At 36.2% G+C, this 25,506-nt stretch overlaps 1 protein-coding gene across 1 annotated transcript in view; it reads left to right on the top strand.

Annotated features, from left to right (window-relative positions):
* The window catches only part of LOC134851192 (hydrocephalus-inducing protein-like), a gene marked incomplete in the record, with an annotated part of 215,673 nt that overhangs the window by 155,554 nt on the left and 34,613 nt on the right, over positions 1 to 25,506 (top strand). The window contains 23 exon segments of the mRNA XM_063867161.1: positions 642 to 944; positions 2,025 to 2,181; positions 9,560 to 9,744; positions 10,001 to 10,202; positions 10,641 to 10,740; positions 12,669 to 12,940; positions 13,175 to 13,416; positions 13,705 to 13,809; positions 14,519 to 14,551; positions 15,352 to 15,490; positions 15,743 to 15,916; positions 16,269 to 16,379; positions 16,620 to 16,866; positions 17,142 to 17,552; positions 17,860 to 18,015; positions 18,196 to 18,473; positions 18,802 to 18,968; positions 19,707 to 19,721; positions 20,057 to 20,173; positions 20,649 to 20,927; positions 21,216 to 21,383; positions 21,603 to 21,902; positions 22,519 to 22,740. Of these exon segments, the coding sequence (XP_063723231.1) occupies positions 642 to 944; positions 2,025 to 2,181; positions 9,560 to 9,744; positions 10,001 to 10,202; positions 10,641 to 10,740; positions 12,669 to 12,940; positions 13,175 to 13,416; positions 13,705 to 13,809; positions 14,519 to 14,551; positions 15,352 to 15,490; positions 15,743 to 15,916; positions 16,269 to 16,379; positions 16,620 to 16,866; positions 17,142 to 17,552; positions 17,860 to 18,015; positions 18,196 to 18,473; positions 18,802 to 18,968; positions 19,707 to 19,721; positions 20,057 to 20,173; positions 20,649 to 20,927; positions 21,216 to 21,383; positions 21,603 to 21,902; positions 22,519 to 22,740 (4,383 nt within the window).

Below are 25,506 nucleotides of genomic sequence, written 5' to 3'. Positions count from 1 at the left end.
ACTTGGTTGAGAAAAAGTTTCTTCCTTGGAAGAGTATACTGTTGAATTGAGCCAATCGTTTGCAACGTAGGTCAATATAACAAGTAAACTTTAGTTTTTCAGCAATTATTATCTCCAGATTTTTGAAATTCTATTGTTGGCTTATGTAGAGGTTTATACCTGGCTTATACCGATGATCATTCAAAAAGCACAGATGATTGAGGCACAAAACTGAAAATTTTGAAACCGTTCAGATGGTTTCGTTTTTTTTCGGTCATGTCAATGAATTAAATTTCTATCATCTTCAAAAATCAAAGATATTATAATTGATTATATTTGATTTCGAAAAGAGAGATTATAATCGATTATTAATTGATTAAAATCAATTTTTTCTCAATTTCTGTAAGACTGGTACTAAAATCATATTATAATCGATTATTAACGCTTGAAACTGGATGCGGGTGGGAGTTAAATTAACCACATTAGTTGAAATGAAAAGACTAAAGATCCAATTATCAATATCCACAAAACTGCAAAGCTGCTTCTTCCAAGTTTTTGAAACTTAATCTGGATCAAGTCTTTCTTGGCACAGAAGAGACAAAAAATTAGTGATGAATAAAATTTTAAAAAATCTACATAATTTATGTTTTTCTACTTTTCAGATTAAACATCCTACGATGGGTGATCGCTCCGAAAGGCGAGCGAACTATACGAGTACGCTTCATTGCTTCATCTGCCGGGCAGTTCGACCAAACGCTAAATTTTGAACTAGTCGGCACAAGACGCAGATACCAACTACACCTCCGAGGCATCTCCTGTTTTCCGGCGATATCCAGAGAACCCAGAGTGCTGTTCCCGTCGTGCAAGAAAGTGTTGGGAAAGAAAGAGATCGCGAAGAAGTGCTATGTTGGATCTGGCAACTGTTTCGAGTTTGGACCCCTGTTGCTGAATAAAAAACGAGACGAGTAAGCTAATCATCAAAGTGATTTATCTTTAATTAATTTCGAGTTATTCAAGAGCACTAAAATTTAAGTTTGCATAGATGTTTGATGGCGATTTACATAAATTTGGGGATAATTGAAGTCGGGAAAAATAGCTTCTGATGAAATTTCTGTTCATCGTTGGTCTGTTTGAGTGTTTTGGCTTCAATTCGATCAGCCATTGGTCGCCTCATTTTTTCAGAAAGTCTTTAAATTTTTTTAGTCTCAAATTTGGTTTTTCGCAGTATGATTTTTGGTTTCTTTTAAAGTTCAGTTCACTTCTTTTGTTAATCGAACAGCAAAAGTGTAAAGGTCACAAAAACGTGATCGACTATTAGTTTCGTAAGTGAAATTTACATTTCAAATTTCCCTGCGGAGCAAAATTTTTACCTTATAACCCAGTTTTCTCAAATTGGGTTAATTGTATCAAAAAACTGCCTATCATAAATTGTTCTTAATATTCAAAGTGCTTTAAGGTCATCTATTTTCAAATTGAGTTTTTCTGTATTTTTTTCTGTCTCCTTGCTTTGATTGACTCTTTTCCAACTGACTGCTATGTTTTGCTATTACTTTTATTTCCCTTGCGATAAGCAAGGATATTGCAATTGGGTACTAGACTTTTTTCCAGTAAATAACTTTGTTCACATGACTAACCTCCTTGATCCTGGACTAACTCAAATACTTCCTTTATGAATAAAATCAAATTCGATCAACAACTTGGCGCATCAACAACTTTTTTGCAAGCTGGAAATGTTTGGCAGTTTTTGCCTCTCTGCTTATTTTTGCCGGCTTAGTTCCTGCAGAACAGACTTTTTTTTGAAATTTAGGCTTTTTTCTAGCTTTCCGAAAGCTACATGTAAAATTGCTAATGGTGCAGGTAATTTTTTTGGGATCTTGGGCTTGTTTTGTAATTTTTATAACTTTTTATGACAAAAACAATTTTTGAAGGTTTTTACAATTTTTGATTTTTTTGATTGATTTTAATCGCAGTCATTCATTTTTATATCGCAAGTGGTGTGGATTGTGTATTGTAATTAAGTTCATAAAAAGCGTAGTTTTGTCTAGTAAAGAGACGGCCTACCCTGAGAACATGGAAAAGTTCTGTTTGTTCAACGACTCCCTCTTGGACGTGGAGATGTCCATGTGCTTCCTGCAGGACTCCAACGAGACCACATTCATTATGGACACTCACAACATTTCTCTGTCTGTGGGGGAGAAAAAGGCTAGTACTGCACTAAATGGCATCGACTCTTTCCGATTATACTATTCCACGTTGCACAGCAAAATCTTTTACTCCCTTGCCTATTACCAAAATATAGTTTGGTGGGCTATCATCTTTCACTATAAGGCCGGAAATGAGCTATGTTACTCTTCCTGTTTTTTACCCAGCAACAGTGACCGTGGCAGTATGAAGACCAAATATGCTTATGTGAGCCTAATTAGCCAGAATGCTCGTTTTCGTAGCCATCAGACGTAAAAAACTGCTGATAAGAGGAAGAAAGAATTCCCAGAGCTTAAATTTTTTGCCTAGTAAGATTTTGACAAGAAATATAGGCTTTTTTTCCTTTTCACCCCACCTGCGAAATTTCAATAGTAATTATCGCGTTCACATTGTCAGATTGGGCTCTTCAAACCCCCCCCCCCCCTCACACGAGCTTCAATATATTAGTGTAACGAGTGGTTTTACGAGGTTGAGTATGAAGACCAAATATGTTTGTCGAGGCCTTGTATGTAAATTTTCATAACAATCGGACAATGTGGTCAACATAAAAAATTTACGTAAAAAATGGCAGGGAAAAGGAAAAAGAGCCTCAGATTGTTACAAAAATTGGCATGCGGACTAATTAGGCTATGGCAAACATATTTGATCTTCATTACTTTGTAAAACCCCTCGTTACACCATTAAATTGATGTTTATTTGAGGTGGGGCGGAAAAGGAAAAAGAGCCGAAATAAAATTATATACGCGTAATACATGTTGTACTTTATTCAAAGTTAAATAAATTGCAAAACTGCACGTGCCTTTTTTGGTAACAAGGAAAAATCATTTTTCTGATATTGATTGATGACAGCAGCATACCTGTTGACTCTGAACTCCGCTTTATCATTTCACGCTTTGAGCAAACCAAGATTATCACAGCTAAAACAACGCTTTAAATTCTTCTGTATTTATATATTTTTGCTTTATTCGTTCAAACGTCAAACTCCTGACCGGCGATATTTTATGGTCTGTATAGCTAGCTAATTGCTCATATCAAATTTTGAGCGGCTAGACATTTTGAGTTTTTCCGGTAAAAAAACTGAGTTTTTGTCGTTATGAACCAACCCAAACCATCAAAAGTGGCTACTTCCAAACCTAGTGCTGGAATCGCAATTACAGCAGTTAGTGTCAGTGAATCGGCAGCCAGCAAAAGTATGAGCATGAAACAACCGGATGCTATGTCTAAAAACACAGGCGCAACTTACGACAATTCAGGATCGACAGCAATGTCGAATTCTGACAAAGCTCTTGCCAAGTCAGTCGCTGGTTCCCGTGCTATGTCGTCGACATATAACGCGAACACCTCAGGTTTCAACTCGGACCAAGCGCTTGCAAAATCCGTGGCCGGGAGTCGAAACCCAGAAACCCGTTCTCAAAGCAGTGCTGGAACTTATGCAACCAGGGGAACTAAGATGTCCCGCGCTAACTCGGACATGTCTTTGAACTCTACAATCGCTGGACGCAGGATATCAGATAACTCGAGAACTTCACTTTTGGCTGAGATAACAAGACAGGCGAGCAAAGGATCTTCATCTGGTAAAGAAATGAGTTCAATTTCAGAAGGTCAAACTTCGAGTAGCATGATGCAAAAAGACGATGCTCTACAAAAAGCGTCCAATCAAAATCTCTCGAACGTTGGAAATCGAAGTGCTGACTTAAGCCGTAGCTCAAGTGGAAAAGAGTATTCACGAACTGCTTACAGGTCTCAAAGCAGTATGGGAGGTAATCGGAGGAGCTTAAGTGGTTCCGGAAACAGTGCTGAAGTGGAAAGATCAAAGAGTGCTGCAACGTTCAGCGGAGCGCCTCAAGGGTCCGCATTCAAGGGAACTCTTAAACGAAATCCTTCTGAAAGCTTCAGTGGTTCTAAGAGCTTAACGTATAGCAAAATGTCAATAAGTAATCTTGATGAATGGAGTCATCAAAACAACAGTTCCTCGAAATCCAATTCAGATCTGTCGCAGGGGAAGAAAAACACCATTTCATTTAAAAAACCGGTAGCTGAATCCGTAAATGAGGAATACGGAAACGCTAAAGAAAGTGTCGCTACTGTATCACAAATGCCTGCATATGTACAAAACCAAAACCAGGCTCAAAATAATGAGCAGGTTGCTCCAACCAAAGAGGCGTATGCCGGTACTTCGAAGCAAGTAGTTAGTAAAAGTACTATATATTCAAGAGGCGGATGGGCTTCAGTTGAAGCTCAGAGAAACCAACAGCGTCAAAATAGATCGAACTCGGTTCCGAGACCCTCGATTGCGGCGGGTAAACCTCCACCGGCACCTAAACAACCAAACCACCCAAGCTCCAACCGAAACGGCTCGTATCCGTTTGCATCTATGTACGAGAAACCACGATATGCTCCTGACGACGAAAGTTATGGAACTGTTAAAAGCTATGGCAGCAAAAACACCCGAGGCAAAACAACAGGAAGCGGGACGTTTCGGGTTTCCGTTGGGAGTAGCGGTGGCGCCGGTGGTAATACCTTAAGTGGCAGCGGGACTTCCAAGTCTTCGGAATCAAATAAATCCGCGGTTGGATCCGCAGGTGATGCCAAAACTTCAAGTGAAGAGAAAAAGGCGCCAAAATCTACTGACCGAATGAATAATACAGCGGTTGTTTGGATGCGAGGCGAAGGTGGTCATATTTTGTCTCCAAGACGCGCTGGTATTAGTGACTGTGGTGATATGATGGTGATCGGCCGGCCAAATGCTACTTTGATTAATGTAAAACCCTATTCGAAATACTGCAATACACCCGCTATGAAAAGGTTTCGACCCTTTTTAATCATTCCTCTCAATTTTAACCGTTCCAATTCCCATAAAATGCATGGAAACATCTTTCTCAAAAAGCCCCAAATAAAATTTAGATCTGCTTTCCAAAAAAAATAAAAATCCTTCTCTGAGAGCTATAATGATCTCGGTACTAGCTTACAAGGAATATGACTCGAAAGAGTAATATGAAGCAGGCTGGCTGTTTTTTTTTACAATTTACCTTGCATCAATTTTACAGTATTTTGATTTAAGTTATACTCAGGAAAATTAGGGAACTTAAAAAGAGTCTGATAAGATTTCAAAATTTGATGTCTCCGATTTGTGAGTTGGAACAAGACCGGCTTTACAACGAGTACGCCAGTATATTAGACGAATACCAAAATTTCTTTCAACAGCAGTTTTCATTTGTTCGGGCGCTTGAACATGCGAGAAGGCCTTATTCCTGGGACGATGCAGGATGTGTTGAAATTAGATGCATGGAAAATGTTGAATGTTATCTACACCGTCTTTCCCAAACCGGAAATGCTCTTTTCGCACGCGTGATGCATTTATTTTTCAGGCTTTTCCGACGTTGCGAGATTCACTTCAACAATCTGCTCAAGTTTTATCAAGTTTTTATAGTTCCTAATACGCCTCATGATGTAAACAGATCACAAGCTTTGCGAAACTTAAACGAAATGAAAGAATTGCTACATCGAAAGTTTCAGTTTTACGATCTTCGAGTTTCGAACCCGCATCAACAGGTTCTGAGATTAAGCGTTGATGAATCAAAAGTTCATTATGGGGGAGCTGTTAGCTATTTACCTATTGTGTTGGACGTTTTGGACCAGACTAGATCCTTGATGTCGCATGTTATAGATAACACATTGGACCATCTCGACCCAGAATTCGAAGAACGAAGACTTGCGTCAGCTCCCGTACATATGTGATATACATTCCAAGAAAAATATTGCAATGGCTATTTAAGTTCTTTGAAATTAAGCTTGTAACAAAAGTTTTTCATAAGTTGGAGGTCTAGCTTCGTTCAAAAATCTTCAAAAACAAAACAAAATATGCGATTTTTTCTAATCTTCAATATTTTACCTCATTGCTTTATTGATATATTGATACCGCTTCATATTTCTAGCGAAAAAAAAGTTGAAACAAAACAAAAAATATTCGTTTAAAATTGATATTAAACGCATAAATTAATGCAAAAGGTTCAAAGGAAACGTGCACAAAAGCTCTGTGAAATGCTTCAATGAGTCCCACATATGCTAGTGCTTGCAGAGATGGGATGTCCTGATGCATCCCTATTTATTCCAGTTTTTTTTAGCGATTTGTCATTTCCGCTACTAGTTCACGCACCAACATAATTAGCTTTTAAGAAGAAACCGGGTTTTGCATTTAATAGTTTTATTTACACAATCAGGTCGAATGAAATATCACAAGACAATTGTTCGTAGACAAAGTTGCTCATTTTTTTGGTAAATTGCTGTAAGTAGTTTCTATTTTTTTATTTTCTGAGTACTATTTGACAATTTCAAGTTAGAGCTTAGTAACACATATATTGAAGCTATTTCAGTCGTGATTCGAACGTGAAGAAAGTTTTCAAAATGTTGGCCCAATATCGCGAAAAACTTTTTTGATTTTGTCGAAGTTTGAGCGAATAAAGTTAGTTTTACCCAAGTTAAGTTAACTTATGGAGTTTTTAGCCCCATGCAAAATTTCTGCAAAATTGAAAATTTAAAAGTTGTTTATTTTTTTTTGTGATTTTTCTTGAGAAGTCTTATTTGCTTTTTTCACTATGACTGACGAATCTACCTAAGTTGTAGTGCTTCGTTCAAACCCTTTTTTACACCAAGCAGAAAAAGATCGACTATTATTTAAAAAATATGTATATATACTTTTCTTAGACTATGGTCGGAACATTCTGTGCTACTTGCACAGTAACGGGCTATCATTGTTTTCATTCTATTTTTATATGATACGATTTGTCCTCTCAAAAAATTGGTTTTTTCGGTTTTCATTACTTTGAGTGTCAATAAATGTAGTGAATGCTTTTAAATAGGTCTTGATGATTTTTTGTATGTTTTTTTAGGAAAATTTTGCTGTTTGAATTTTCATTCTTTTTCCGCTCAGTTTATTTTTTTGTTTAAAGGAAGGCAAACTCCACTAAAGGTTAGCAGAAGTCTAAAGATCTTGAAAAACGAGAACATTTTTCAGTTTCCAAAGTGGATTTTAATCAGATAGCCAGCGGAATTAAAAATTTACCTATTGGTCCATTTTTCTCACTTAGGTGAATTTTATCAAACAATATTTCTTGCGTTCATTGTCTGTTGGTTTCATTCCTTTGGTAAATGTAAATGATATTTTTGGTGTAATTTCAATTTGAATATTGTTTTTATAAATTTTTCCATGTTTTCTCAGTGTTGATAAAATATCCGTATGTTGTATGTTACAAGCTCAATTGGTAGTGGTACTCCTTAACCCACATTTTTTTCTATAAACCGAAATATTATTAAATGTAGTTGAACGAAGTTAAGAATTTTATTTAAGGTCATCTTGATTTTTTTTCGATTGCTTGATGTTCCGACTACTGCATGTTGTCCATGTTACTTGTTGTTCCAAAATTTGATGACATAAACAATTGTATTTCGATGATATTAATTTGATTCTAATGCAGTGCAATTACGACGTTTTTTTAAAGTTACTTCTCTTTATGCAATTTTTTCTACCTACTGACGACTACAAGTTTTTTTTATTTAAAAAAATTTTCGATGAAACATTCGATCAACGTAATTCAGATTCTTGTATAGGTTTCGGTATTTTTTTTTTCATTTTTATCAGGAAAAGTCTTAAATTTTGTTCCGGATCAAGTTTTCGTTTTCGCGGTTTGACTTTTAACCTTTGTGATAGCAAGTGTATTGCAATTGGGTACTAGATTTTTGTCCCCTAAACAACTTTGTCCACAGGACTCATTGAACTGGCGGTACCTTGGTTCATAAAGAATTCAAAATTTGTAGTGTCTCTTGCATGCTTGGCCTGGTGTTAACGAGTACGCCTGGGATGGCAAAGGTCCTGGGCTCGAATTGGACTAGGATCAGTTTTTTTTTAAAGGTAATTGTACCGGTTCAAAAAAATTTTCGGCCTATGATTTGGCTGCTTATATTTTGTCGGCTTAGTTCCCACATCTGAGAATCGTTTATCTTAGCTGTAAACAATTTTAACTGCAGTTGTTTTTAGCATTTTAAAAAATCGGCAGAATTGAAATTTGCTTTTCACATTGGTTGTAGTTTAACCAGCTCGATTTATTAAAATTTCATTTAAAAAAAAAAAAAATTTCGTGATTTTTATCGGCCTATTAAATTTCGGCCTAATAAATATCGACTTAATGGCCTCCTATTGCGTCGTTACGTCCGAAAAAAGTTTTTGTGCGCGTGTTTGTGCTCTGACGGGAAAAGGGACTTATTATTTTTTATAAGTTAAGCATTTTACTTTAGTTCTTTCTTCTGCATGAAGGTTTTCTGCTCACGTTTTTTTGCCTTTGTTATTGCTGCTTGGTAATTATACACTCAAATCGAATCAACCATCCGGCGCACAGATAAAACAAGGGCTTGAGATGGTATAGATTTGCGGTTCGAATCTAGCCGGGCCCTTTTTTGCAAACTAAAGTTTTTGTGCTTTTTCGGATTATCGTGCGTCTGTTTATTTTTGTCGGCCTAGTTCTCGTTGGTCCATAGGTCAGTTTTATTTCAAATTTCTGTAACCCCCATTCTTGAGAAGACAAAGCCAGTGAGTTTGATTCTAGTTGAGACTTGTTTTTCTTGCAAATAGAAAGTTTTGGCTAATTTAGACTATTGTCTGTCTGCTTATTTTTGTCTGCTTTGTTCCCCAGAAAGGACTTTTTTAAAAATTGGCTTCTGTATAGCGCTACTGAAGCTCTTTGTAGAATTTCTAATGGTGCAGGTATTTTCGTTTTTTGGGCTTTATTTGCCATTTTTATTGACAAAAACGATTTTTTGAATTTTTTACCGTTTGATTTTCATAACATCAATATTTGTATCGCAGGTGGTGCGAAGCTCAGCTTCGCCTCTGTGTTTCAGTTCATTTCGTTTCCTTGGTTAAATGGAAGGCCTGTGTTTAAATTCATTTCATTTCCTTTGTTAAAAAGAAGGCAAACTCCACTATCGAACAGCTAAAGTGTGAAGGTCACGAAAAACTTGATCGGCTTCTATTTTCGAAAGTGGAATTTAATTTTCAGATTTCACAGCGAAATAAAAATTTGACTTGATGATCCAGTTTCCTCAAATTGGGTTATTTTTTTCAAAAAAGTGCCAATCACAAATTTCAAAATTTAGAAGAGCTTCAAGGTCATCTATTTCTTTCTTTGAAAGTAGTTTTGTCTGTTCACTTGCGTTCACGTACTCTTTTCCAACTGTCTGTTGGCTATGTTTTAGAATTTACTTGTACAGCAACCTGCTATTTTGCTTTTATTGGATGGTGTGGATGGTGATTATGAACATTGGTCCCTTTATGTCTTTGCACTGAAACTAATTGCTCTTGTTTAATAGTTATTTGTATTCACAGGAACTGACAGTATGGGCCTATCCGAAGACCCTAGGCGAGATCTCGGACGTGATCGTGTGTTGCATCAAGGACAACCCAGAACCCCTCTTGTTGAAGATATCCTGCCAGGGGTGCAAACCCCAGCTAGAGATTCCCAAAGTGGACGGCAAAGTGGCGTTTCAGTTTGACAAAGTCCTCTTGCACAGGTCGCTACATGATGTTTTCTACCATATTTCTACCATAAGTTATATTAATGTTTTTGAACCGCCTGCTCGACAAAATTGAATGGAAAAGTATAAAAATCATTAAAACCCAAGATAAATCTGAAATCATCGGCCAAGATAAGCAGTTTTTTTTGAGACCATACTAAATGAAGCAGCTATTTTGAAAATGTAGGTTTCCAAGTTTAGATTTTGTAATACTAAATTAGCCTTTAAGCCAATTTTTTGCTGTTTTTTGCAGAAAAGACACAAAGGTTGTCCCGTTCCGGAACCCGACAAAACTTCCAGCTGCTTGGAAGATCATAGGCATGGATAGTCTGCGTGATGACGTCACTCTATCGGCTGAGCAGGGAGTGGTTCCCCCTCTCGGGGAGCAGATGGTGACTGCTGTGTTCAAGGCCACCAAAGCAGGGCCCCTTCCGAAAAGGACTGTGAAAATGGAGGTATGAATGAACACTGATCAATAGAATTTTGAGATTTATATGCATATTCTGATTTGAGAAAAACTCCCAATAATTGACAAGATACTGATGAAAAGATTTCATATGTCTTCAATGTTGCATTTACTTCATTTTTGCATTAGTATACATTTCTATAAAGGTTAAAATTTTATTTCATTTGTATCGTTGGCCTGTAGCAGCCAAATTTGTTGAATTTTGAAGTTAAGTGCCATAAATTGACATGAAATTTAATTTAATGACTAATATCCAGATGAGATGCGGCTGTTTTTTTTGTGGTTATATATTTTATATATTTTGTGGTTTTAAGCACAAGGATATGTTATGGGTCAAATTGCTTTAAAAAATGAAATCAAAAAAGTTGACGTCAAATTTTCAAATTTATAACATGATTAACATGTTTGATGAGTTGTTTGTTCGTAGGTAACGGACGTGGACAAGATCATGGGCGTTGTGCAGACAGAACAAGTGGTGGCCACAGGCGAAGCGTATGATGTACTCCTCGATATGAGTTTCCCCAAAGGTAGGTATCTCCGGTCGCCAGGAACTGCACCACCTATTAGCAAAGAATCCGAATTGAAGACAATAGTAAAATTCAGAGTATTGCTCTTTAACAATAGTTCTAGATTACTCTTCATCTTACTAATCCAGACTATAGCATCCAGTTGAATAAATCCACTGCAGTAGTCAGGTTAAATTTGGGCTGAAACTCCAGGCCATTTATAAAATAACTATTTTTTTTGACAGAAAAAGAAACTATAATCGATTTTGTATGGACATTACCGATAAACCCATGGTGTTTTGTATCATTGTCCTGTCCAATATTTTGTTCATTTTGTGTAATGTTAGTTGCAATTCATACATTTTTTGTTTCATTCATTTTATGTATTATTTTTTAGAATATGGTAAGAGAGAATTGTACCATCTAAACTAGTTTTCATCTAGTCTGCATATTCTAGAATATTCTTGCTGTCTGTTGCATAATCAGTAGCAAAAATTTTGGGCAGTAATTAAACAAACAAGGGCATTTGACTTATTTCGGAAGTGTCGAAAATGAACTTATTTATCTTTTTATTTACGTCCGAATTCTTTGCTACTAATCATCCGTAATAAATAAATATTAGCGGTTTTTATTGCTATTCACAAGCTGCAGCTCATTCTTTTTGCAGCATAAACTGATCTCTTATGAAATTTTGTTCGTCTGGCTTTTCTCTGTGCAAGAATGAGGAAGACTTAGAAAACCATGAGGTCTTTTAAAAACCTGGAACACGAGGAAGTCACAATATGCTTAATCTTTTGTTTAAGAGTCGGTGAACGTATTTCAGACTCTTATAAAGGTTGTGATGATTTTTTGTTTCTCTTTTATCAGGAAAAGTTGCACAATTTGTTCAGGCTCACTTTTTTGGTTTGGCTTTCAATTTCATTTCTTTTGATAAAGAAAGGGAAGGCAAACTGACTATCTAATGGTAAAAAAAGTAAATATTACGAAAAACGTGATCGATTTCTATTTTCGAAACTGGTTTTAGATCGGATATCCAGCAGAAATAAAAAGTTACTATTTATACAGTTTTAACACTTGCGAAGCCAGTGTATTAGTATAAACCTTCTTTTTTCCAATCTAAGTAGCAAATACTGGTGCCACTTTTGGGGCACCCTTACAACTTTTTCATAGCATGTGCTTTAACGTTCAAAGAATAATAAGTTAACGCATTTGGTGCATTTTTACTTCATCAATTGAACCGAAAAAATTGATTCGTTTCAAAGATTATAACAATACCGAAGAAAACTCGATTTCAGAAATTTTCTAACTTATTATATCTCGAAACTTTTTGAAATGCACAAATTATACATAATCTGGTTTTATGCTTTGCGATTTATTACATGCAAAGTTAGTGTGTTTGCCTTCAGTTTGTTTTATTCCAAACTATTGAGTCTATTTGTATTTGGGGCCTCTTTTGCTGAATGGCATTGGCTAGTTATTAGCACATGTAGATGCTTTATTCGTGACTAGTGTTTGTCGGTTGTTCAGCTTGCGTGGCTGAGTGGATAGTGAGCGAAACTAAAAATCTCTTGATTGCAGTAGTTCGTAGATTCGAATCCTACACAAAGCCGAGTTTTTGCTAATTAGAGGCTTATTTCTACTTTTTCTTATTTCACTTGATAGAGCTGTTTTTTGGTGGTGTTCCCGCAAGTGTTTGCGAAGCGCAGCTTCGCCTCTTTGTATCAAGTTGGGTTAATTTCATCCAAACAGAAACAATTATAATTTTTTGTTGACATTCAAAGAGCTTTAAGAGCATACAATTTTTTTAAATTTCGAAAATTGAGATTTTTTCAAAAAATAAGTCAGTTTTTTTTTCTGTTTTTTTTTGCGTTTTTTGAATCGTTTCCAACTGTCTGTTGGCTATGTTTGACGAATATTACCACAATAACTAATCTGGTTTGCAATTTTAGGTCCCGAAGGTGGACTTGACTTCGGCTCGTGTCGTGTCGGTGATGAGAACATCCGACAAACGCTTTCGTTGAAAAACAAAGGCAAATACGAGATCAAGTACCAGTTCCTGTTCGAACAGTGTGGGCTAAGTGAGGATCCGAGTAAGTTCTTTTCGATCACGCCTGCAATTGAGGGGTCTCTATCGGCTAGTGACAAACCGACTAACATCACTTTGGGTTTCTTCACGAAGAAAGAACTGACGATTAAGAATGCGCCTATTATCAAGTGCAAGGTAAGCTTTGTATCAACAAAGAAACGAAGGTATAAAAACAAGGAAGCAGGATGAAACTTGATTCCTCTATTTTTGATTGGTTTTGGAAGAAAATCCAAGAGCTTAAGAAATTTTTTTGTCTTTTTCTGGTAGTCGGAACGATCATGAGCGGTAACAAAACTTGGTAATTTATTTGAACTGAAAAATAATTCCTTATTAGAAATATCATTTCACGTCTTATATATAATTTTTCAGATTGTTGAACCGTCTCAAGGCGACCTGGGCGAAGTGATTGCCATAATACCGATTAAAGTCTCAGTCAGGGCAATCTTCAGTCGGTTCAAAATAAGTCCCGCCCACGATCTCAACTTCGGTCCCGTGTGTAGTGGAACAAGGAAACAGAAGTTCTTCACGATTGAGAACCTGGGGGAGTTTGATTTTCAGTATAACATCACGAGACCAGTGACAAAAGATGATCAACTGCTTGTAGAGAAAAAGTACGTTTTGGGTTGCTAATAGATGATTAAATTTTAACTGATTTGACCCATTTTTATAAAGTTTCTTTGATTTTTAAAAGGATCTGATAAATATATGGGAGAGCTCGAAAATTCAACTTGGTCGACCTTGACAAAAGGTCGGCGAAATTCGCTTTTTTGAAATTTCGTCCCTCTCCAAATGCTAGATATGTTACTGGTTTTATTAGTCGCTAATTTTATTCAATGCCACATGTGATGTTATGATTGATTGTGAAGATAATTTAGTCAAAATTTGTTGAATGTTTTCAGGGGCAAGCGTGGTGCCAAGGCTGAAACAGCGAGATCACGTGATGCGTCAGTGTCGAGTAAGGCTACTTTGAACCCCAAAGGAGGCAAGAAATCAGACCCAAACAAGTGAGCCAATCTTCAAAAAAAAATTAACATTTTTTGTTTCGATCACTTCAAGAAGTGAAGGGAAAGAACTATGTTGTAGTCTGTTTTTTTTTCCTGATTTTAACTACCTCACGAAAAGCTTGCTAGGGATTATGCTATAATATAACATAATGCTTGCCCATCAATCTGCCGTTTTTGACCTAACTTAATTGATCCTTACTTGAATAAAGGTGGTGAGAACATTCTGTGCTACTTTTACAGCAACCAGCTATCCTTATATCATTAAATTTAGTTCAGTGTTAGATTCGGTTTGCCTTTTCGAGAGTTACTGCAATGTAGACAAGTTTTTCAAGTTTCATTGTTCCGACCTCTGAAAGTGGGGAAGCTTTTTGTCCTCGGGAGTGTTTTCGTTTTTTTTCTTTAAAAAATTCCAAGTGTTGAGAGAAGCCGGTTCGAAACTTTCGATTTTCGAAACTTTCGATAAAAAATTTGAAAATCATTTTTTTTTGTTTTTCTTTTCTTTTTTCGAAAAAAATTGTAGTCGAATTTGCTCAATTTACTATTAATACTGAATTTCGCTAGGCTCTAGGCTGTCGTTCAGATCCTCTTATAACAGCGAGAACAAAAACCGATACAATTTGAAAAAGCTGTTTTTTTTCTGTTTTTATTATCGAGGTCAGAACTTTATGTACCCCATGCACAGCAACTAATTTTGCTTATTTCTATTTAGTTTTCATAGTTGGGCACGTACTCATCATAAACGGTAAAAAATGATCTATATCTTCATGACCGCCTATCGATTGGCTTTTTTCTGAACTTAAACTGATGAACAATCAGCGCCGTTTTTTTCTTTAGCGAAGCGAATGATGTAATCACTGTCTGAATAAACGACTGAATGCTTTGATTTTAATAGGAGTGTTAATTTGTCACAGAAATCCTGTTTTGATCTGCGTAGATTGTAATTCTTGATTATCTCAACGCTATTTGGATGAACAACTGTAAACTTGGGTGAATCATGATTAGTTTTTCCTTTTTCGATGAAGGCTGATTTGTAAGTATACCCATTTAAATGAATACTAATTGATCCGACTATTTGAAAAATGGGGAGAAACTTTGTATTCGGGTGTGTTTGAGTTTTTTTTCTCTTTTTTTGGTTTCCACGCAAAAGCAGCTACTACAAATAATAATCGGAGAGAGTTGAGTGATATATCTTATTTAAGTCCTCAAAAATTTTAAAAAGTAAAAACTTAGTTTACTCGAGCATAGGTTTTTGAGCATTTTAGCGCCTTTTTGCAATTAAAAGTTCAAAAAACTGCAAAAAAAAACTGAAAAAATTTTTGAAATTTTTTGTTTGATTTTTGATCTAGTAATTTTTCTACAAAAATCGTTTTCAATTTGCTTATTTTACTATGACTGTCGAATATGCCTAATCTCTAGTTTTTTGTTCAACTTCTTTTATCACACCACGCCGAAAAAAAAAACGATATAATCTGAAAAAAAAATTGTATTTTTTAAGACTATACATTTTTTAACCGGCTATTGTTGTTAATATTTGTTTCTTAGTCCCATGACTGGAAATGCGCAGTTCAAACTGAACATGGAGGCTTTCAACTTGTCGCCTGCTTTCGGCTTTGTGCTCACTGGAACTCAACAGGTTGTACAAGTGGAGGCATATGGAGAGACCATTGGACACTTCGAAGAGGTAAAAGACTGATTAAAGTGCAGCTAGCAGATGTGAAAACTGCCTAAAGCAAGTGAAACCTGTCCTACAGTATTTTCTTGCCAACTGAAGTTTGACACATTTCTCATAATTTTACGGGGTATAATGTAATTATACCATGTTTAAAATGTAAGTTTTGGGTATAACATGTAGGTTTTGGACACGATAGAGAAAAATTTTGAGCTAAAAATGTCTTCCATTTTGTTTGATAAAAAAATGTTGATGTTTTGTCAGGATCTTCTATTGGACATCAGTGACCGTATGATGACTCCTAAGACCAAAAACGGGATCCCATTTAAACTCATCTCGGATGTATGCAGTCCCGTGATTGAGACGCAGAACATCCTCTCTATCTTTGAGGAGCACATCGTCTGCAAGAATCTCAGGAACTACAAGAGCACCTCACAGGTAACTGGATTCATATCTGATTTGGTGTCATGTGTATGTTGCTCCTTCCGTTGAGAAAAAGAGTCAAAAAGACAACAAATTGGCCTTCGTTTTATTCCTTGGAGTTTGGCCATTTTAGGCTTTATGGCATTTGTCAATCCCTTTATGATATATAGTTAATAATCTCCTACCTATGGGAATTATTAATTGCAGAATTATTAGTTCAGCTTTACCAATATTGAGTCTACTGACAAACAGCGCCCTATTTTCGCGGGGTTGTGTGAAATAATGAAAAGGTTAAAGCTTTGAACTATTCGATTGCACGGTTAATTTCTAAAAAAGTATGCATCGTAGAATAAACCTTTTTTTTCAGTACACCTTCTGTGGAGTGTATGGAGAAGATGAGAACCGATTCGTGTTCTCAAATGTCATCATTGTGGGAGAGAAAGCCAAAGCCAGATTCAAGATCGTCAATCCCTCCAAAGTAAGCTCAAAGCTTCTCGCGCACTCAAATAGGTTTTGGTTTTTTCGGAAAAAATCCTGTTTCAAAATAGCTCTGAGTTAAATAATTCAAGGTATCCTGCAGAAATGGTTCCAAAAATGTACGAACCTCTACTCATGTCAAAGTAGATTTTTTTGAAATTGTAGTTCTGAATAGTGTTTCTTTTCCCTTTAAGTTGGATATGACCAATCTCAATTTAATTTGACAATTTTTTGTTTCTAGGTCGCAGCAGACGTGACATTCTCAGTGAAGAACAGTTCAGTTCAGAGCAAATCGAATAAACAGACAGTGGAGACATTCGAAGTGTCCCCTCACCAAGTCAACATCCAGCCCCACAGCCACGTCTACGCTGTGGTCACCTTCTCGCCCGCAAGCATGCACAACTACAGCACTGTGTTTGAAGCCATGGTCGACGGGGTAGCCCAGTTCACACCTTCCAACTACTTCTCATTCGATATCACTGGAGAAGGTGGGTTGAATTGATAATTATATCTAAGCGTCTAGCGAGATCTTTTACCGCTTCCCGTTTCTATGACTTTGAAGTTCTAGCCAGTGAACGTTGAATAATTATTTAGAAACATTTGTTGACTTTTTCTACTTTAGTTTACTTTATCTAAGTTTTGTTACTGAACAAATGCTATTGATTCTCTACAGTTACATTAATCACCAATCTATTTAAGTAACTTTTTGCTCTTTAATTTTTCGGCGTTTGTAACATTGATTACAAAAAGGCACATTTTTCAGCTACTCTGCCTCGACTTACTGTGGCCAGACCAGCTCTCCAAAATAACCGAGGACATCCTCTCCTCTTGTTCAAGAGGATCCTAATCGGCCACGCCCAGACAATCCCGGTGGTTCTTAAAAACGAAGGCGAACTTGTATGCAAAGCGTACTTGGATGTCGGAGACCAATCAGGAGTCTTCAAAGTCGAAGCTGGAGATGACGTCACTCTCGTGTCGATGAGCGAATCGGAGGCGGAAACAAATGAAGATAAACATGAGACGAATGGAAGTCGCAAGTCTTTGCATGACTTCGTTTTTGAACTGCAGTACCAAGAGAGTGCGACTTTCTGGGTGACATTTGTTCCCAAAGAGGAGAAGAGATACCATGATGGAATCCGAGTTGTGGTGGAGAAAAATAACTTTGAGGAATTGGGTTTGTAGTAGGGCCAATTTTGTTCGACCGAATTTATTCGAATTTAATCAACATAACAAAATTACTTGTTAAATGAATGATTTTTATAGTTTCCTGCTGTATTTTGTATCTCAGTAAAGCACCACAGAATCTTTACGTTAATATGATCTTGAGGATACCATGACTTTTTTACAGAATCATCTAGCAAAACTCATCAGGCTTTTTGAGTAAAAACGGTAATAATAAGTCTGCTGCCATATGTCTCCTTAAATTTTTCGATCGAATTCCCTAATGCTGTGAAAACTAAATAGTGTACCCTTTTATTCAGACATTGTGTTGGTTGGAGAGGGCTATTCAGACATAATATCCATCGATAATGTGCATGGAGCTGTGAATGACATTTCCAATGCCAGAATCATGGACAGTAGCAGTGCTTCTGAGGCTAAAGACTCCTCGGCCATGATGGATGACAGCGAAATCAAAGGTATGGCAACATCAAGGGGGTCAAGTTGCACATGACATTTCACATGCTATTTTCTCCATTTCAAATGTAATTCAAGATTTGAAGTCAAGTAGAAATGATCTGATTTTCAGTAATTTTTCAAAGCTCAGGAACCTAGCAGGATATCACGCATTCATGCATCAATCCAATTGATTATTTTAGCGCCCAAAACGAATCATCTCGACTTCGGGGATGTCTATCTAAACGAGAAACGACAAATGTCGTTCACACTTACAAACCACTCGAAGGAAGATTTGATCCGATTCGAGTTCCCGTCGGACCACGCCCACCTCTCGTTCACGCCCTCTGCGGGTCACTTGAGGTCAAACTGTGCGAAGGATATTGTGGTCATCTTCAAGAGTGCGAACCCCGTAGAAGTGAAGATGAAAGAGGTCGTGTGTGCTCTGAGCAAGATCAGATTGGCTGATACCGATGAGACGGTATGAAGAAAATTGAACGAAATTGCATGCATGCAACACTTGAGAAATAAATAAAAAACGATTATTAGAAAAGTTGATTTTGCTGAAAGTGGCGGAAATCTTGAGTTATAATTTTCAGGGAGTTTCAATTGCAAGGCGTTAAGTTTTTTACAATGGTAAACTGTGAGTCGGATGTGGGCTGCAGATCGAGAAATATTTCATGATCATTGAAATAAAAAATGAGATAGTTTTGACATACGTGGTCTATTTTCATAGCCAGTGAACTTGATTAAAACTATTTAAACTTCTGGTGTTGAACAAATCATGAAAACTATGTTTGTTCATTCAGACATCTGATGGTCAGTGTGGTGGTGGGATGGACTGGGACAACTCTATGAAAACTATGCAGTGGGTGGATATTAGACGCGAGAAGACATCTGCCGGCATCACATCTGCACATGACCACTTTGACCCAGACAAGAAAGAACCCAGCAATCTCTCCAGAAAACGCACAGGGTTGGTGTTTTTAGTTTTCATCCTTAACTCTGCTGTCATTATTAGAAGCTGATATTTGTTTTTACACGGTATCCTAATTTCCTAATTTTTTTTATATCTCAGAAGGGTTATTCAAAAGAAACAAGACTGCTCGTATCAGGGCGAAGCCCTGAATGTTCCGACTGCCTTTTAAGGTTAATGGAGCAGTAATAACATTAAAAAATTCAATTAATTAAAACAAAATGAAGAAAAAAATTTCTAAAATTTGAAATTTTTTTTGAAAATCAATCCCCCACACGCCATATAAAATACAATAGGATAGATTTCGCTCCTTGTAACAAACTAATTATGGCAAATAAGCTTCTTTTTGCCAATTTGGAACGATTTCTAAGTCGGATTAACTCTCCGCTTACGCGTTAATAGCGCGAAAATTATCGCGCGTTAATTGGACAAAATGGCAATCTTTAAACCCCCGTAACTTTACGAAAAATGATCACAGGTGAAATATCATTTCAAAATTGAGCTCATGACAACAATACTTTTCGAATGATATAAAAAAAAATTTCGTCAAAAATGGCTAGTTAAAAAGTCGAAATTTGTCTGAAGAAAAAAAACCACCCCGAGCACAAATATTCCGTTACTTTCGTGTCGAAAGTCGGAACAATAAAGTATAAAATAATAAAATCGCGTTTTTTTCTGTTATACAAAATCTTGGCAATTTTTATTTTCATTGTTGGCTCAAATGTTTTGAATTTACAGATTCGACGTTAATGAGTAAGTTTGAAGTTGTATCACTATGCATAGGAAATTGGGTTTCTGCATAAACGTTTTTGAGAATCACAATTTGGGTCCGTCGTGACAAAGTTTTTCATCTCAATGTTCAAAGAATCCGTTGCACTAGCACAAGGTTAAGACTGTTTCTTTCCCTTATTAACCCCTCCCCCAACCCGCTCTTATATGGCCCATTCAAACTCTCTATATATTTGTTTTGATTTCAAACTTTCGCAGTCTTCGTTTGCATCGCATTGCGTTACAGTTCATATCATTTTACTTTTGTTCGGTTTAATTTTCTTGGGCTGGTCGATCAATTTACTTTTTTCCTCATTAAGAAGCGGCATCAGTGCCATTGGAATGCACCACGAGGACGCCATCGTCTCTAATTTGAATGTCGAGGCACCGCAACCAGGAGCAACAGCCACTGTCTCCAGAGTCGCTCGCATTACGAGGTTCCGCAAAATCACGACCTGATTTGTTTAAAAAATTCATTTCCCCAGACTGTTTCCTTACATGACCTTATACTGCATAACTCCCACGATCTCAATTGGACGTTCAAATATGTATAATGCGTTATTTTGGACGTTACTTAATATGATGTAAAGTACTGTATCAATTTTAACCAGTTTGAATTATGGGATCCCTTCGCTTAAGTTAACTTGTTTTGAAACAGTCGATTGGGAATCCGAAGGTCATTTCACATTGGTCTATAATTCTCTGGTCATTTTTTTTACTCGAGTTCAATCTAAGCTAAAGTTAGGAAAGTTTGAACATATTTGCCATTTCAAATGTGCAAAATTGTCACCACTTCATTGTTTTATATTTCTGCCTTCAACCATATTTTGCATGCCTTGTCTTCTCCATTTTCATAACAATCCAAAACTGTTGTTGCAAAATTTCAAGCTTATAGATTTGATTGTATTTTAGTGCCACTTCAAGTGACAAATCGGGAACCTCTCGCGCTCTCTCCCCCAAACAAGGAAAATCAGGATCCCAACGCTCTTCATCTACCTTGAATCCCCCGTTCAGGAAAAAGATGACCCTGGTTGAACCGGAGCCAAAACACGAAGTGGTGGATGGGTCGAAACGCGACGTGGAGTTGTACTACTCGGCTATAAGCGACTACTGCCGTTTTAAAGTGAACTCTCAGAATGGAACTGATATCCACTTCAAGGACACGCTTATGTTTCAATCACGCGTTTACGAGTGCGTACACTTTTTTTAATCTAATTTGATCTATAAATTGAAAAAATGCTGTCTTTTATTTTCTATTTTTCATTAATGTTTTTTTTTGTGGGAAGCAAGATCAACTAACCTTCATTTTTATTGCAAGAAGTGAAAGAAGATGCCAAGAATAAGCATCAAAGTTCTCCCTGATTTCAATGACGTAGTTTTTTTTTCAGCTGGCTTTTGAATGCTCATTTTTTATACCCTGTTTTTTTTAACTCTTAAAATAAGACATAAATTTGCATCATGATTGTTTATCCGATTTAGATTTCGCCTTGAGAACACTTCCAAGATCAACTTCGAGTACGAATGGCAGGCTGTCAATGAGAGCAACCTCAAATCTGTCAGTTTCGCCAAGGATCTGCTAGATGAACGATCGGCCTCAGTGGACCAGCAACAAACAGCGCGTCTGAACGAGTCTCCGCTACCTATAATGTTAGTGTATTACCGTTCCGTTCTCAAATTCGAAGGGATATGGTTTTGAAAACATTTAATTGTTAATTATCGGTTGTGGAATTTCTTCGCTGAAGAAACTTTAAGCAACTTAAATCAATAGTTTTATGTTCATAACAGTAACAACATTAAAAAATGTTGATTTTTTTACACGACTTTTGCATATTTTTAACATTCTACTGGAGCGGAACCTGTTTGCAGGCAACAGAGTCCAGTCAGACAGCGGACAATTCAATCCACTCACAGCAACGTCAGCACAGTCAACTCTCTCCGAGTCTCAGTTATGCCTGACTCGGCCGCCGACTTCCTCCCGCAGAATGCGACAACCAAGCCAACTGCAGCCTCTGGATACGAGAGCCCGGCACCCCTGGATGATTTGGAAACTGTTCCATTCCTGGTGGAACCTCCTAGAGGCGTGGTCAGGGCGGGTCTGTCACAGACTTTCAAGGTCAAGTTTTGCCCATTAGATGTGAAGGAGTTTAATGCACGACTAGTATGCAGGTATGTTGACTTTTAATAGCATGAAAGTCTGTTGAGCTAGCGTTTAATTATTATGAAGCGAAAAAATGTTAGAAAATTGGCTTTTTTTTGTTCTGATCAGGTCATGAAAGACTGGCAAAGACTATGGCCCAGATTTTTTCATTCCAGCCTATTTTATGTAGCTCAAAGAACGCTTTTTTGCAGTCAAGTATGTCATTTATCATTTTAAGGTTCTTGTGGTCATCATTCGGAAAGAATAATTTTACATTTTTTGTTTCAGAGTCGAGAAAAATTGATCTGAATGTCTCTTACTATAATTTTGAAAAATAGTTAATCTGCTGTTAAATAGTTCCTGCATTTTTGAGTACTCTCCCGGCTATCTTCGTTTTACTTAGAGTTTACAAAATATTTCAGTGATAAATGAACTAAAAAACAATTGTCAAATTGTACATGTGATTTGAAACCTAAATTTAATTCCCATCAATTAAGTGTCAAAACGCATCAATTATTTGAACACCATTTTATAAAGATTGCTTAAAAACTTTGAAACAATTTATTTAACAATTGTGTTTTTCATTTCGAAGTTTGGATTTGAATTTATCTCACCACTTTTTTGAGTTTTACTTTTTTCTTCTAGGATCCCGAATTTGGAAGAAGGCGTGATGGGTCCCGTGATAGCCGTGCACGGTAAGAGTCTCCTTCCCTACGTGCACTTCGAACTGGAGGACTCGGACTACTTGACCTCTAACAAGAGGTCACACCTGGGGTCAAATCTGTTCACCCTCATGGACTCGGCTGTGGACCCGAACACTAGGGTGTTAGAGTTCAACAGCTGTGGAATCAACAGAACTATCAGAAGGTGGTGATTCGCTTCATTTTATTGCCTCAAAATATTCATAAACAACAAAAATCACTTAAAAAATTTTAAAAACGAGATATGGCTGATATTTTCAGCTTTTTAATAGCCGATGAACATAGTTCAGACTTTTATATGGGTCAAGATATTTTTTTTGTTCTTTTTCAGGAAAAGATTTAAAATTTGCTTAGGCTCAAATTTAATTTTTCCTGGTTTGACTCTTGATTTCTGTTTAAATTTTTCATTTTCTTTGTTGAAAGGAAGGAAAACTCGACTACTGAAAAGCAAAAGTGTAAAGATCACAAAAAACTTTATCGATCTCTAGTTTCAAAAATTGTATTTAATTTTTCAAAATTTATATTGTCAATCATAAATTGTTCTAGAAATTCGAAGAGCTTTAAGGTCATCTATTTCTTTTTTTTTGAAATTTGAAGTTGATATTTTTTTCAAAAAACAAATCAGTAGTTCTTTCTAATTATTTGCGTTCATTGGCTCTTTTCTAACTCTCTGTTGGCTTTGTTCGGCTGTTTCTAAGTTATATCAGCTAGAAATATCTTTTTTTTTAAAGTTAAGCTCCCAGCACCCAAGAAAACTGCAGAAAAATTAGACAAATTTTTTTTATTTTGTTTTTCATAATTTTCGATTTACACATTGCAGTCCTAATATTCTGCGCTACTCACACAGCAATCAAATACTCTTTTTTAAATAGAAGCAAGGCTCGGTTGATTTTTTATACAGTTTCTAATAATTTTCAGTATAGTGAAGACACTTAAATAGGTCATATTGCGTTTTTTTTTCGAAGAATAAGTCCTAAAATTTGTTCACGTCAAATTTGATCTTTTGCGGTTTGAGTCTAGATTTTTTGCAAATTTATTTCAAATTCATTTGATAAAAGTAAATTAAGCTCTCCAATTAAGGAGCAGAAATGGCGCAAAAAATGCGTGAATGGTTTTTAGATTTGAAGGTGATCTTAAATTCTGAAAAACAACTGGGCAAAAATTATTTAACTTTCAGTATCATTTTGGACAACATTTGTTTGGAAGTTAAAAAAATTTTCATCGGCCGTGAGCAAATCATCTCAGCTACCCTCTACGAACGTATCAATAGTTGAAATCAATCACTTACCAGTATATCTGGGTCTGAAGTTCAAATTTTTCATCATCTCCAACAAGTTTTTTCATAAGGCGTGAATTTTTAAGAACAGCTGAGTCTAGTAAAGTTTTCACATCAATCAATTGAGGTTTCTCGCATCTAATGTTCTAGTGTATGAAGAAAGTTTACTAATCTACTTTTTTGAGAAAATATTCACTCAGATAGAAAATTTATTGGAGATCATGAAGTCTTGCTTTTCAGGCCGGTATAAATGCTGATTACTACTGATACCAAGTAACTACTGATACCTTCATAGAAGGTAGTTGACATCATTTTCTCACGGTAATCATTTTTTTGAAGTTCCAATCTGATCTCATTCAAAATGGTCCTCGAACTAAGGCATTTTATTGAGTGAAAGCCTAATTGTTCCGACCATTTGAAAAATAGTGAGGAACTTTGTATTCGGATGTGTTTTAGTTTTTCTTTTCTTTTAGTTTTCCATGCAAATTCAGGTAGCACAAACAATCATCAGATTGGGTCAAGTAACATAACATTTTAAAGTCCTTTCAGTCGAAATTTGAACCACATTAAAAACGCACAAAAAAAATTCCCTGCGTCGAGAGAAACCAGTTAAAAATTTTTGATTTTTCGTCTTTTTCTGACCAAATTAAGCAAGCAAGCAGGCTTAGATCAGCTTAGTTATGACTAATTCAAGGCCAAACAGCTTAGTTTTAATTAAGTGAAGTTATTTTTTGGACTTTTAGTTCCATTTTAGGAACCAAAAACTTAAGAAAAATTCAAATTTTTTCTGCAAAAAATTGAATTGAAAAAAAAATGTTGAATTTTTTCAATATTTTTTTTAAAAAATTTCTGTTTTTCCACTCCTTTTTCTAAAAAAGTATCCAATTGTCCTTTTTTTATTATGATTTTCGAATATGCCTAAAATATACCTTTACGTTAGATCTCTTTACCACACCACGCAGAAAAAACTACACTAATTTGATAAAAACTTTGTTTTGTAGTTTTTCAAAGACTATGGTCGGAAAATTCTGTGCTACTTGCACAGTGCCTGGCTTTCAGTGTTTTACGTTTAATTTTGTCCTATGATCAATTGCCAGCGGAGAAAAAATGTTTGTCTGATTTTTGACGAATTACCAAGGTTGGTTCTATGAACAGCCTCACTGACAAACTTGAGATTGACATCGATATAAGTCAATTTTAATACAGAAAAGAAAAAAGAAATGGATTTAAAAGGGTTTTAAATGGAGGCAAGGAAAAAGAAATGGATTTAAAAGAATTTTTGCAAAGTAGTGAAGATCATCAAATCTCAAAACAAACTGATTCACATAACTTTTTTGTTTTGCTTGGGAGCTTGAGCAAAATGTCCAACTCAAGAAAATCTCAGGGAGAGCTAGAGAAAGCAAAAGTCACTGAAGAAGAGCTTTGTACAGCAACTTTTTGCGTTTTAGGAATTTCCTTTCAAGTTTTGCAAAACTAAGGGTTCCCGCGGTAATGAGAAGGAAAACTATGTAAAATTTTTTCAAATTTTATTTTTGTTATTAACGTTCTAGGCTCGGTTTCCAAGCTTATCACCCCGTCTTTCTCAACCCCTTTTTCTTATCCTCACTCAAATAACCCCTGAAATTAGATAACCCCACTACAATATAACCCCTTCTT

The sequence above is a fragment of the Symsagittifera roscoffensis genome, chromosome 7 (genome assembly GCF_963678635.1).
Source record: "Symsagittifera roscoffensis chromosome 7, txSymRosc1.1, whole genome shotgun sequence".
Taxonomy (NCBI): domain Eukaryota; kingdom Metazoa; phylum Xenacoelomorpha; order Acoela; family Convolutidae; genus Symsagittifera; species Symsagittifera roscoffensis.
The sequence above is the reverse complement of the archived record's forward strand: the minus strand, read 5'-3'. Positions and strand labels throughout refer to the sequence as shown.